Consider the following 14,789-nt stretch of genomic DNA (forward strand, 5'->3'; position numbering starts at 1 on the left):
CGAATGGTACTTGAGGTGGCTCATTCCAGAGCAAATCCCAAGCCTGAGAGTTGGGGCAGTCCTTCTGCCACTGCCACCCTATCACCTACACCTGCCTGTCCTGTGCATGCCCAAACCCCTGGTGCCAGCACACCAAAGGCTCTAATGGGTACTGTCAGATGGATGGATGGATGGATGGATGGATGGGTAGATGGATGGATGATGGACAGGCAGATGAACGATGTATAGGTAGATGGGTGGAAGGATAGATGGATTAGTAGATGGATGATGGATGGGTACATGAATGAATGAATGAATGGGTAGAGCTGTAGATGGGTGGATGGTGGATAGGATGGGTGGATGGATGGATAAACAGGCAGGTGGATGGATGACGGATGGGTAGATAAATAAGGAATGGGTAGATGGGTGGATGGAAAAGTAGATGGGTTGATGGATGGATGAGAGATGGATGGGTGGATAGACGAGTAAATTCCATCCAACCCTGTGTCTCGAGTTGTCATAGTGCTTGGCACCTCACGAGAAGGCACTCTCTCAGCAAGGTGAGATGAGGGAGAAGCCTGGTATGATAGCCACCTGCTCTCTCGGGTGCTGCCTGCTTCACCCACAACCGGCTGCATCTCCTCACTCTACATGGAATAGATGGCCTGTTCTGCAGCAGGACTCAGAGGAAGCACACCTCTATGGGTCTGGGTCTCCATTTCTATAAACGGTCCCCACATCCTGTTCTCTTTTTGACCCTGGAAACATGGGGGATCCCAGCCTCAGGTCTCAGCACAGTTCAGAGCTGCTGCCCATGTGACAGCAGTCATCAGACGGGGCGCGGGAGGGCTAGGCACAGATAAGGGCATTATCACAATTAAGACAGGTAAGTATTCAACGAGAAAGCCTTTAACATGGAAGACAGAGGCTCTGTCACACAATGAGGGGTGGGGGGGGCAAGAGAATGCTGTGTCACCCCCCCGCCACAATGTTTTACTCAGCAGCTGTGCCCCAAGTGGAAAGAAGGCAACAGCGGCAGCCACCTGGACTGGCTGGGGCCCCGGGAAGGCTGGTGTGTGGGGCCTGACTGTCCCAGCAGCCTCTGCTTTGTGGAGGTCCCGGGTGATGTTGAAATTGCACAGTATTCCTTTTAAACCGTAATTTTCTGATGACTCAGCCAATCTACGTGAGCCTCACACAGTCAACAGCCAGTGACCCGCCCCAGAGAAGGGAGTGACTGTGGGTCATTCGGAAGCCATGAAAGATCCCTGAGATCGTATCACTCCTGAGGCCAACACATAACCCGCTGCTACGCTGTTCTAACACATAATTAAGTTTGGAAAAGCTCACATTATACCAGTCTTAGGAAAAATTCAACACACATGATTTGGAGCACCTTAAGACTGTATAAGACTAAGAGACTATGTTTCATATCTTGTAAAACTTTGCCCATTCGATATAAGTGGAACACTGATCATTTTTAAAGGCCGAAGGGAAACTAACACACAACATGCTGCTGCTCGGGAACCCTCACCGTGGGCTTCCACACACGGGACCGCGCAGTGAACACCGCTCGCTCGATCCGGGGGCTGGACTGCTCCATCTCGCAGCTCTCTGTCTCTCAAGCTGTTGCCCCAAAATTACAGCCTGTTTGAAAATGGTTTTCCTAGAGAAGAAAAAGATTCTAGAATGCACGAAGAGGACATTTGGACATTCATCCCCATCGAGTGGGACTAGCACCAACCATCCGAAACACAGCAAGTTCCAAAAAAAAAAAAAACCAAAAAACCAAAAACTGACCATTATTCTTGTACTTTTCAATATTTTCTTCAAATGCTTAGTGATGAGGGGCCATGGAAAAGAATAGTGGCCATCCTAAATTCAGGGTGTTTAATCAACATTTCTTAGTTCTTGCTTTTACCTTTGTCTTAAGGACACCCTTCTTTTCAATGCTTAACTGAGGGAACAAAGGGCAGCACAGCAGCCTGAGGCAGGGGTGTGCCACAGCTGCAGGCCCAGCACCGGGTCCCCTGGGCATGCATCCCCTGGGCACGGCGCTTTCGTCCCGGATGCACACACTGGCATGATGTCCGCCCCTGAAGTCTACAGATGACGACGCCCTCACTGCTCCCAGACACAGCTCTGTTGGGCACAAGCATCTTTGTGGACTGAGCACGACTGCTCCTCTCAGGTGGCTTTCTTCTTCTTTTCTCTGGGAAGTCACACAACACGGTGGCTCGCCTTACTCCCCGCAGGGGTGACACTCTCTGGCCACAGATCATCCCAAGGATTCTGGGGTAGTGCAACGGCGTCCTGGTCCTACCAGTTGGTGGGCAAGAAGGGGACGCCCACCAAGGGAGGCTCACCGGACAGCAGGCCAATCCCCTCAGCAGAAGCATCTTTTCACCTGACACACGTTCGATTAGTTAACTGTCGGCGTACGAGGACGGCGAACTCTCAACACCCTTTGAGCAGCAACTCACCCCACGGCCAGTGGTCTGTGACTTTTACCGTCATGAGAGCTTTTAAGCCTGGTGTTAAGAAAAGGTACGCAGAGTTTCAATGTCCTAAAACATCGAGTTGAACTAGAGACTAAAATGACCTGGTGCTGAATGCAAGGAACTTGTTCTCCGTGTTCTTACAAGGAAACTATTCTCACAAGGGCTGCCGCAGCCTTACTTCCCACAGCGTCAAGAGGAGTTTTAAGGCTACAAAAGTTACGAACAAAGAGTGGCAGCGAAGGAGAAGTCATTATAAAGCATCTGTCTCAGGAGGAAAAATCTTTTAGTACCCAACACTACAAACTCCTAAGCCTTCATAAATCTCTTCCTAAAAATATACCTTAAACACTGAGGCTAAAATGCCTTCTATACATGCGCTTTTTAAACCTACCTTCTAAAACAAGCCCCCTCTCAAACTGTATACGACGCCAACGTAAGGAATGAGGCACCTGGAAAGGGGAGGCGGGAGGTCCCCGGCATCGGCAGGACCCCGAAGCAGTCCGCCCCAGAAAGCATGGGATCACAGGCAAGCCCAGCGTTTACGTTTTAGGATCAGGGCCAAACGGGTTACCTCTCCTCTCGGAGCGTTTCCTGCGCCTCCTTTTCCATCGACGCCCCGCGATGCCGAAGAAGGCCCCCGTGCTCACGGGGCCGGCAAGGAGCGAGGCCATGCGGACGAGCGAGGCCAGCGCCGCCCGGCCCCGGCCCCGGCCACCACCACCGCCGGCGGGCACCCCCTGCCGCCTCGGGGAAGCAGCGCCCCTCTGCCCCCGGCTCATCCCTCAAACTGCAGAACCAGGGCTTCGCCAACACCACAGCGCCTTCGAAGCACACCGCCCAGCAGTGACGTGTGACAGTTAACCCTTCCGTGCGGGCCCGGACACAGCAGCGCGAGCGGGAGCGAAAGGCGCGCGGGGACCCCTTGCAGGGCAGCGGGAATCTCCACTGGGACCCGCACAGTCCTGCCTGGAAAAGGCTGCTGTCGCCTTTAAAATGGACAGAGCTCCTGAAACGAGGAGGTGGAAGTGTCGCCACGGGAGTGCGGTTTACAAAACAAAGCTGCGGAAAAGCACACGGCACGGCGCCCCGCCGAGCCCCAGCAGGCGGCTGCCACACAGTGCGGGGACCACAGCCCTGGACCCTGGATGTGGGGCACGCCCCACCTATGTTCCCACCCCCCCTCCCCGCCCCCCCCCCAGCCCCATTCCAGGGATGGCGTCCCCCTCCCCTCCGGAGCCACACACTGCCCTGCCGGCTCCTCTGCGGGGGGTACAGCCAGGCCCCCTGGGCGGAGCCACCAAGCCCAGGGGGCTGTCTCTGGGATCCAGCATCTAGGGCTGACGCGGGACAAGCCGCAGCCCTCAACACCCTCCTGTCCAGACGAACGCCGCCGTTCAGGCCCCAGGGAGACACCATCCCAGATCTCGGCTCTGCATCCTTGGAACAAAAGGCACCTGCACCCAAAAGCCCTGAAGAGCCGGGGTGTCCTGGGAGGAGTCAGGAGGGGGAGGTGGCCGTGGCAGAGCACTGGGGTAGAAGAGGAGACCGATGAACTCACCCAACTCTCCTCTCAATGCAGAGCAATCGTATCTTGTATAACAAAGTTCCTTCCCAGTAACGCCCAGCATCCATTTTCCAGCTCACTATTCTACAGGCACACAAGCTGACACGGGATTCAGCACGACTGCACACGGTGCCTGAGGAGTGTGCCCCCATACGAAGCAGTTCCTGTTACTCTCACATTTGTGCCTGTGCACGCCCAGACACCCTCCAGGTGTGGCATGCCCTGTGCGGGCAGCCAGATCGACGGGGACACCACCATCGCCAAGAGTTCCACTTTTTATACAATCATTAATGTGATCTGACTAAATTTTCAAAGTGTTAAACTAAAAACCAGCTTTCGGGGCACCTGGGTGGCTCAGTCGGTTAAGCATCGATTTCGGCTCGGGTCATGATCTCACAGTTTGTGAGTTCAAGTCCCGCGTCGGGCTCCACGTGGACAGCATGGAGCCTGGAGCCCGCTTCGGATTCTGTGTCTCCCTCTCTGCCCCTCCCCTGCTTGGGCTCTCTCTCTCTCTCTGTCTCTCAAAAATAAATAAATGTTAAATTTTTTTTTTAATTCAGTTGTCTTTAAATAATTTGACTTAAACATTTGATATTAACTGTAATTTATATTTTGTAACTTACATTTAATAGATAATTTTTTAAAAAGTATTTTCTGAAAACATGAACAAATTACTGACTTTTGCTTTATTGTTTACTGAAATTGACATTTTTGACAGGCATATAGTCAAATTTTATACTATTTTAAACTCAATTATGTATTTTATTTTTAATCGTTTGGACTAAGGACCAGATAATAAGTATTTTAGACTTTGTGGTCCCATGTCTCTGTTGCTTACAAACTCATGGAGGATGTCATGGCCTTGGGGGTGGGACGGAGAGAGAAGCTTCTGGCAAAAGCTCTTTCCCAGGTCTGGGACAGATTCCTTCGGGAAGCAGAGAGATCCTTCTTTCTTACGGCCTTCTCGGCCTGTGAGATGGGTGTGGGGCTGGGGGTGGGGGAATTATTGTGACAGTGACAGCCCACGGTGCCAGGCCAGCCCTGCAGACCACCCCTACGAAGCCTCCAGCGGCGGGACAGAACCCACGGCCCATCCTCAGGGAGGAAGAGGAAAGTGCAGCGGCAGGTGGAACCACAGAACCCGGCTCTTAGGAGACGCTGGAAGGAACCCAGCCTGAAAGCGGGGGCGGGGAGCAGGCTGGGGGCCGGGAACATCAGGTCTGGGCACCGTCCACGTGCATAGCCAGATGGTTCCCACGGGGACCACGCAGGACCAACGCACAGGCAGGCGGAGTTCTTACGGCTCTGTGGCCACCAAGCTGGAGGTGCCCTGCTGCTGTGCTGTGCCCACAAAGGCCTGGCCTAACATACCCAAGATGCCCTAGTTTGGTAGAAGCAGCACTTGGACAGCAAACAACCTCCCTCTCTCCAGACAGACATCACAGCCTTCGCAACTTCACGTGACAAGCAGCCTTGGAAAAAATCGTCGCCGGCACCACGCACCTGCACTGGCATTCCTGCCAGCGGCCACTCGGGACCTTGGGAGCTTGGAATCCCTGTCAAGTTCAGAAGCACACTCTATCCCCAATGGAGGAATTTAAAAGGAACCCACAGGAATGAGAACCAAGAAACCACAAAGGAAACCATGAAGGAAAACATATGCAGTCTTCAATTACTTTAAATAAGAAACGAGAAAATTTCTTTGGACTTATTTTATAATACCAAGTTACTTATTGTATTTAAAGCCTGGGTACTTCCATGTTTGTTTGTTTGTTTGTTTGTTTTTTATTAATTGTTCCCTTGCTACGCATCAAAACAAGTTAGGTACCTAACTGTGAAAATGGCTACATACTCTGATTAACCAGGCTGGAGATGCTGAGGACAAGCCAGAAGCTCAAAACCCAGAGCACAGCAAGGGACTCATGCGAGAAGAGCACGGAGAACAGCATGGCCTCCAACCCCTCCGAGGACACACGGGCCCAGGAGGGGAGCACACAGCCACTGGGCCTGGAGCACAGAGAACAACATGGGCTCCAACCCCTCCGAGGACACACGGGCTCAGGAGGGGAGCACACAGCCATTGGGACTGGGCCCAAGGGTATCTTAATGGGGACTGAACCAAGGAAGCAGCAATTTGAGAAATGGAGCCAGAACTTCTGGAACTCTCTTATGCAGAAGAAAGAGCTTAATACTGTCAGAATCTTGAGCAATCCAGATATAATCCAACATAGCTTTTTTTTTTTTTTTTTTTCTTAAAGGTAAATGGTAAAAAGCTGTCTGGGCTCTAGATTTTTTATGATGAGACTATTCTGAGAAAATAATGGCCAAAGAAGTTGGGTAAAAACAAGGAACATCCCCGTGCTATGAGAAGACACTCACATTTTTAATGTTTTCTCTTTCTCCATTAGGGTTTTGGTCTCTCCAGAAAGCTGAGCTCAGTGGTGGCCCCAGGCTCTAGCTCATCCCCCACTTGGAAAGGGGGGCTAGCCACGTCAGCCCCACCCTGCCTCACCCGCAGGCACAGCACAGGCAAGGCCACCTGGAGGTCAGAACCAGCTGCTGGGTGACCCCGGGGCACCAGTTTCCTCTCTGTGCCCTTGAGATGAGAAAATTACAATTTCCCCATCTCTGTCACAACCCTGACCTGAAAGAGACAAAACGTTTTACATCAAGACATATCACAATTTATGAAAAGCGTATTCATAAAAGAAAACTTGCAAAGTGAAAAATTCGCATATACGCTTACATGTAAAATTCTTAGGGCACGAATCAGATAAACCCAAAAGCAGAAAACTGGTAAATCCAGGGCTGGTACAAAGGCTGTGTGGACCAATTCAAAGGCTCCTGGCTGGTGCCTGCCAGAGCTTACCTACCACACCAGCGCACATGCTGACCGACGAAAACCCACTCCACGCACTGTTTCGTGGGAATCTGTCAACTAAGACGCTGCCTGAAGTGGAAACACACTAAGACCACAATCCAAGAGATACGCTATCCTTGAAAGTTAATTTGGAAATTATAGTTAATGTTGTGAAAGACACAGCGGTAAGTTTGTTAGCAGACCCCCTGCCGCCGTCATCCTGCCGTCTGCGTGTCTGCCTTGGGTTACGTGCGCCACGCTGTCAATGGAGACATTGTTCCAACCGCTTTCCTAGATGCTGCATTTGTCTACCTGGCATACGTTTCTTGCGGGGAAAAATCATATTAACTCTATTTTCTTTTTCTTGATGCTCTGGCATTTAGGCACCTTATAGACCCCGGGAGAGACTGCTCCTCCCAGGGCTAGCCAATTCTTTTTTTTTTTTTTTTAATGTTTTTATTTATTTTTGAGAGACAGAGAAACAGAATATGAGCATGGGAGGGGCACAGACCGAGGGAGACACAGAATCAGAAGCAGGCTCCAGGCTCTGAGCTTTCAGCACAGAGCCCGATGCGGGCTCAAACTTATGAACCGAACCGTGGGATCATGACCTGAGCCAAAGTCAGATGCTCAACTGACTGAGCCCCCCAGGCGTCCCCAGGGTGAGCCATCTCTTAAAGACAGCAAAGGGGTCAGCCAGGAGTGTACCTTCTTATGCAAACAACCTCCTCACTTCCTTATGTAACTCTCACATCAAGCTAGTGTTGCCTTTGTTCTAAAGCATTCCAGGCCCCGGGACCAGGCAACTAGAAACCAAATACAGCCCAAAGCCTGCCGTGATCATTCAAACGGCCAATCTGCAACTGCTCCCCCTGCCCCCTCTTGCCCTTCCTGTGGAAACCCTAAGAAAGGCTCTGGCCTAGTCCTTCCCCTCACCCTGGACCAAGCCTGGCTCACTGTGTGGTCTGTGTGGCACGGCCCCTCCTCTAGGGAAATGTAAGTCATAAAGTCTTCTTTCGGTGGCACTGGCCTCCCCGCGATGTCATAAAGTAGAGCCCCGGGGGGACAGTGGGACAGCAGTACCATTCTCGAGACTGGCCTGGTCTACTCAGTGTTACGTGGACTTAGGTAGACCGGTCTCCCAAGTCTACTTAGTGTTGCCTCTTAACTAAAGGGCACGTAACAGTCTATAAAACAAAAAACAAGCCGTCACGTTGTGCAATCCTAACTGACATCTGCCCTGCATTCATATAAAACACTGGGTAAAAATGGCAGTCACATATATTTTGCCACCATCCCACAAACTGATCGTTTTTTTCCTCATCGCAGGACACAACCCAGTGCACGGTAGATCTTCCGAACATAAAAAATGCCATATTTTCTGCTTTCTTCAAAGTCAGAGAAGCTGAGAGTCCACGGGCGTGGCAAGGCACACGGCGTCCCGACGTGGCGGGTGGGTGCCGCGGACCCAGAACGAGCCCTCACGGGGCGTCCGTGCTTCGGAGCCACACACACGACGCTACCGGGGCCCAAGTAAGGTCCTAACGCAGAAGTCATCTGTTTCTTTCTTCTTCCCAATTCTTCCTTCTACCTTTAGGATTATTTAATAGCAGCACAAAAGGAGAATGCCTGCATTCATGAGCTTCAAGAGATTCAATTCACAGCAGAATGGCAGCGATTTCGTGCACCAGACAAGGTTTCTGTAATGATTAAACTGATAGTTTATGCTTTAAAGAAGTACTTTGAAGACCTTTTCTCCAACTTTAACGGTGCATCCGTTTCCGACTCCAGCTGCCACATCTTTGCAAGTTAATAGCCTACTGGAATTCCAGGACAGTGTCATAAACAGCCGTGCGCCATTTAGCACCTGACGTTCCCGGTGCCTCATCAATTTCACTTTTATCAGTGTCCTCAGAGGAAAGACTCCAAAACTTAATGTTCTTAGAATATTAATTTATGAAAAGACTCTTAAAAATTATTTCCTCTTTTAAGAAGGAAAAAAGGAGTTTATTCCATTAGAATTCTAAACTCTGTACAACGAGTCAGTTATTACACAGAATCAATACGTGAGAAACTGAAGCACGACTTATCAGGACAGTGCCTCAAAACTATGTGTTAATAAGAAAAACAGCAAATATGCATGCATTCACTCACTGAACTAATGGTGAGTACCTACTGGGGAAGGGCCCGGAGCCGGACATGGTCAGAGGACAAACGGACTGCAGCAGCTGCCCCCCGGAGCCTCTGTTCCGCCAAGGGCAGGGAAGACCACTGACGGGGAGCACCATAAACAATGGAACGGCCCTGTACGTTGGAGGAGGCGGCCATCGGCCCAGAAGGGGACAGGGGCAGGAGGGCGGCGGCCGTGCTCCCCAGGCCTGAGGGAGGCTGCGGGGCAGCAAACACGAGGAACGGGCAGGCGGCGCGGGGGAAGAGTGTTCTGAGAATGAGGGACAAGACTCTGCGGCAGCACCTGGCGTGGCCCGGGAACAGCCAGGAGGCCGGACCGGCAGAGGTGGAGACCGGGAGGCCAAGAGGGCAGCTCGAGGGGCCTCTGGGCCAGTGCACGGACCTGGCAGTCCCTCTGCCCAGGATTACCCTAGTCCTGGCCTCTGGCCTCTGGTGAAGAACAGGTATGGGGTGAGGGTTGATGCAGGGAGACCAGTCAGGAGACTGGTACAGACAGACCCAAGGGCTCAGAGCACGTGACGGTACAGGTGAGAAATAACCAACGCAGACGCGTGCTAAGGAACGGCAGACAGGCTCTCCCGGTGGCCTAGAGGCGGAGCAGAAAAGAGGGGATGGCCATGGCTTGCGGCCTGAGAGCCTGGAGAGATGGGCAGACTGCGGGTGGGGTCGGGAACCAGGGGTCCGGTTTGCTGTCTGTGGTCAGAGACGTCTGCAGATCCCCAGGATCCGAGGCTGACAGAGGTGCGAGGGGGTGGGACCCCAAGTCACGAGAACGGACAAAGCCCAGGATAGACCGGGACTGATCCAGGAAGGGCACCGCTGCTGGCAGCTCATGGGACGGGAAGGATGGGCAGGGAGCTTGCAAGGGAGCAGCCCCTACAGCAGAGTGTGGACTATGTTCACCAAGAGAATGTCAGCTGACAGTCACCACACGTGTGCCAGCTTGCTCACACTTCACCAAATCTCAGTAAAGGAGACTGAAATGACTGCACAAGGGCAGCCTGGACACGGCCACCCTTTGTTTTACAACCATCAGAGATGTCACTCAAGTCTTTGTGAGCAGAGCTGTGCAGTGTACAACCCACACAGCTGTACAGCGTGGCCACGATTATAGCACCACGGTAACCAGCACGGAGCCCAAGCCTTCTCTGGTTGAAGGCCCACTTGACCTCCGGCTAGCCAGAGAACCTTGGGCAAGTTCTCACCGTCGTGGCTCCTCAGATTCCTCGCGTACACCCCAGGAGGCGGGGATGGCCCATGCGCAGGCTCGCGCTCACCCGGGGGACCAAGGGAAGGCAGGGTGCAGGGCATGGTGCCCAGCTGGGCTCTGGCCGCTGTCACATCACGGGCGCCACCACGTTATGAAGAGGAGCCCGCCAGCTACAGGGGCTCGAGTAGCGCATCCAAGGTCACAAGCTGCGTGAGCGGCAGAATGTTGTTCAGAATACAGGACACTTCGACCTTGGGACCCACGCTCTTGGCTCGTTTACAGAGTTGCCCAGTTAAAGCAAAAACAAGATCGCTCAAATTTCTTTTTTTATATGTTATAATTCCTTATGGTTTGAGGTCAAAATAATACATACACATTTCTTTAAATGAACGTCTCAGCTTCCTAAATTACAATGGGTTTAAACAGACAGAGATAAGTATAGTTTCAGTCTATTGGCAAAATTCCCCCACTCAATTAAAATCATAAGTTCAATTAAGCTTTTGCCATTTTCTTTTAAGGTAACTCTACCAAGGAATTTTACATTAAAATCAAAACCTACATGTCTCAAATAAGTATAGCAGGTATCGGATTTGACAGGAAAAAAAGAAGAAGAAGAAAAAAAGGCCCTTGAATCGAAGGCCCTATAATTAGCTCCAAAAGCCTAAAGGAACCTAAAGCTAAGGATGGCCCAGATGGCCCACGGATGGTGGCCCAGGTGGTCTGCAGATGGCCCAGGTGGCCCACGGATGGCCCAGGTGGTCTGCAGATGGCTCAGGTGGCCCATGGATGGCCCAGGTCATCAGCAGATGGCCCAGATGGCCCACGGATGGTGGCCCAGGTGGTCTGCAGATGGCTCAGGTGGCCCATGGATGGTGGCCCAGGTGGTCTGCAGATGGCCCAGATGGCCCACGGATGGTGGCCCAGGTGGTCTGCAGATGGCCAAGGGAACCCGGACACATCCCAGGTGGCCCACAGATGGCTCAGGTGATCTGCAGATGGCCCAGATGGCCCGCAGATAGTGGCCCAGGTCGTCTGCAGATGGCCGAGAGGGCCCGCAGATGGCCCAGGTGAGCCCATGAATGAGTGCTGGCAATAGGGGATAACTCAAAGCCAGTAGGCCTGGGGCTACCAGGGAGAGCTCTAACTTCTTGCTACACGCCGAAGGAAGGTTTGGAAGAAATATGGTGATCAAGTGTGAACATAAATTTGAAACGAAACGGGGGTATGTATTTGACAGTCATGGTTTAAGCAGGGATTTCTTTAAAGATGAGTTTTGGAAGCATTCTTTAAAAACAATGCATATTATTACTGATTATTAAAAAACCAAATAAAACACAAAACTTTTGAAATATAAAGTAGAACTGGTTGGTCTTTCGAAGAAGACAAAGTGATTTTGCTGAATCTAGAATAGAAACCTCTGGCTAACTTCATCTATTTATAAATGATTCAGGGCTTTTTCCAGCTGGATGTGTATAAAGGAAGGAAGCCACATAAACATAGGTATGTACAAGGAACGTACAATATAGACAAAAATTTCTGATCTGATTGAAAACTCAAACAAGACTAAGTGGAGAAGAAAACAGTGGAAAAGGGATTAGAAACATGACAGCCCGGACTCACAGAGTGGAGAGCCAAAGGCACACACTTTGAGGATCCAAAAACCAGAACATATAAACCAGGAAGATACTCCACGTCATGATGGAAGAAAACATCCCAGAAATAAAGATCTGAATCAGCCACTGGACAGACACCCACGTGCGTAGAAAAGGTGATAGAAACAAAGAAAACTCACATATTTCTCATCAGTATTACTGAAATCCACAAATAAAGAATTCTAAGGGAATCGAGACCAACATAATCTAATTCCTGAGGAGATAAAGTCACGTCTGAGGACAGCGATGGAGTGTCACCAAATTCTCGGAAAGGGACAGTGTGACCTCCGAGCTGAGTTTCGGCCAAGCTGTTGTTCAACTGTCGGGGGGCAGGGGCCGGAGTCTTACCCGGAGGTGTCATCAGCACCTCCACCACCAAATCCGGGGTCCTGGTGCAGGCAGCCACAGGTCTCATGTCCCGTCTGTACAAGCCACGTGCACGAGGCACCTGGGGACTCACTCCTGCCCCCCGTCTGCCAGAGGCCTGCGGCGGGCAGGAAGGGGGCCCATCACCCTGAGCCTGGAGAGCTGGGTGCCAGCCTGAGCCAACACTCAGAGGGGTTCTGTCGCAGCACCACCTGCCCCCCCTCCCCGTGCCCAAAGGCAACTCTATGCACTGAAGCCTCCCGTCAGTCTAAAATTCTAGAATTCTGTGCCTCGTAGACAGAATGTGAGCCAAGACTTTTAGCCCCCTGGATTACACCACAGACATTAGCAGTGGCCCAGCCAGGCCTGCCCCCCAGGATCCTGTCCCCACCACTGCTCAGCCACAGAAGAGAAGGCAGCCGCAGAAGGGCAAGACACCAGAGTGGGAGTATGGCTCCATTCGGCCAGGAAAGGACACGCAGAAGCCAGACAAGGGTTCACAGGGATTTTAAAACGAAAATATTTATATTACTCCTTCACTTCACGATGGCAACTCTTCACTAAAGATCGAACACACACACACACACACACACACACACACACACACACACACACACACACTTTGGCTAACTTAATCTTATTAAAATTGGCAATTTGTTAGCAGTATTAAAAACAAGACAGCAGTCTCCAAAATGGAGTCACTTCTGCTAAGCCCCACGTCACCAAACCGAGACTTCACCTGATTCCGGCTCTGACCTCTCCCAGAAATGGGATCTCAGAGTCCGTGAGGAGTCACCCGGTCAGCACGAGCGAGGTCATCGGTGGCAGATCCCCACGGTCCCCTGGAGGAGAGTGACCTCACCCAACTAAGATGTTTTGCCTGGGGCAGCCTCCTCGCCCTGCTCCCTTCTGCACAGGACAGTCTGTCGTGCGTGCAGCGAGCTGGAGCTTTCTGTCTGTCTGCTGCGCTGCCTGCTGCCTGGTTCGGGATCCCTGGAGAAAGCCAACCAGACCTCCAAAATTCACTCAGCTGGGTTTTGTTTAACACCACACATTCAAACTTGATGGTACAGGCTTCTTTTTTTGTATCCTATCTTAACTATTACCTATTCAAAACACTTAATAAAACAGTAGAATCACAAAATTATGTTACACGTAAATTACGTAAGTAACAATTTTTTAAATACTGGAACAGATTATGAAATTTTACCCTCCAGTTCCACAACACAGCTAAGCCCCCTCCATAGACTCAATTATTTAAATGCACAAATTATTTGAGACAATTTAATTTGCACATCGTATCAGTCCCTGAACTAAATCACTTAGAAGTGTTTCACAGCACTGCTTCACGGGTCCTTCAAGATGGTAAAAGAAAGCCAGTGAACAGAAACTTTCCTGAAGGAAGGCGGTATCTGGGCTCACAGAGGAAACGCGCAGAGACCGCACTGGGGGTTTTCCTTTAGAAGCTGCTACTCGCCGTCCTGGACGACCCTACAGCACCACCTACTGTCCACACTGCCCGCTCGAGAGGCCCAGCGAGTGCTCTTGGCGGCCTGTCACGGTCACTCTGTGGCCATGAAGGATGAAGAGTCCGAGCGGGCAGGAGGGAAGCCCTGGGAGGAGGGCGGGCTCCGCGTCTCGACGACAGCGGTGGCGGGCTAAGGACACGCTTGTCGGAACGTGGCAAAGCCCACTTGTCCCCGTGGCCACCGCTGCCACCCCTCCACACGGAGGAGGAGCCTGGGCAGGGAGGCCCAGGAAGGTGCCCAAGGACACAGAGCTCCTACGAGGACGGCCACGCCCCTCACGCTCTCCCCACGGCCCAGACAGCACGAGGAGCGGGAAAAGGAACAATCGCACGGAAAAGGCACGGTCCGATTATAAATAAACTGCCGTGGCCCGGCCTTCCACAACGAGTCCGGCGCACTAAGGGAGGAGCCATTAGCATGCTCCTTGGCGCACAGGACAGCGATGGCCCCGTGTGCTGCGTCTCGCCACCTGGTCCGAACACCGACCGGCCCGGGAATCCAGAGACCTACGGCCAGCGCCACCTCAGTTAGAAAGGCAAAGCCTGTGGGCGATGCATTTTCATCAAAAACCTAAGTTGGGTAACCTGCCTGTGAAAGCATCGCTTGCAGAAAAGCTGAAATACAACACAGGTCTGGCCTCCCCTCCACCCCTCCACCCCCCAGGCTCCGCCCCTCCCTCCCCTGCCCCGCCCCCTCCCCTCCACACTGGGGCAGACTCCCGCCCTCCACTCCCCCCGCCCGGCCCCCTCCACACTCCCTCCCACGTGGCACACCCACACCCACCCGCCCCTCTGCCCCGTGCCCACCTCCCCAGGAAGACACCACCGTACTTTTCAAGACTCGGTCCCACCGCACCCCTCAAAGCTCACCCTGTCCGGACAATAAGCCACCTTCCTCCTGCCCCCACTTCTGTCACAATGTCAGTGGACACCACTGCC

At 52.1% G+C, this 14,789-nt stretch overlaps 1 protein-coding gene across 12 annotated transcripts in view; it reads right to left on the reverse strand.

The window, feature by feature from the left end:
- The window catches only part of ADARB1 (adenosine deaminase RNA specific B1), a 139,062-nt gene that overhangs the window by 64,830 nt on the left and 59,443 nt on the right, over positions 1 to 14,789 (reverse strand). For 2 of the 12 annotated variants that reach the window (XR_008422386.1, XM_053902964.1), the window contains exon 1: positions 3,052 to 3,172. The exons of 4 other annotated variants lie outside the window; for them this stretch is intronic. Coding sequence is in view for 6 of the 8 variants with exons in the window: in XM_053902964.1 (XP_053758939.1) it covers positions 3,052 to 3,151 (100 nt within the window). In the remaining 2 variants the exon portion in view is untranslated. Of the gene's footprint in view, positions 1 to 3,051; positions 3,177 to 14,789 lie in introns of those variants that run through there. 6 more of the 12 variants (XM_053902965.1, XM_053902969.1, XR_008422387.1 and 3 more) reach the window with 5 other exon arrangements.

The sequence above is a fragment of the Panthera pardus genome, unplaced genomic scaffold (assembly GCF_024362965.1).
Source record: "Panthera pardus isolate Hobbes unplaced genomic scaffold, ASM2436296v1 HiC_scaffold_16, whole genome shotgun sequence".
Taxonomy (NCBI): domain Eukaryota; kingdom Metazoa; phylum Chordata; class Mammalia; order Carnivora; family Felidae; genus Panthera; species Panthera pardus.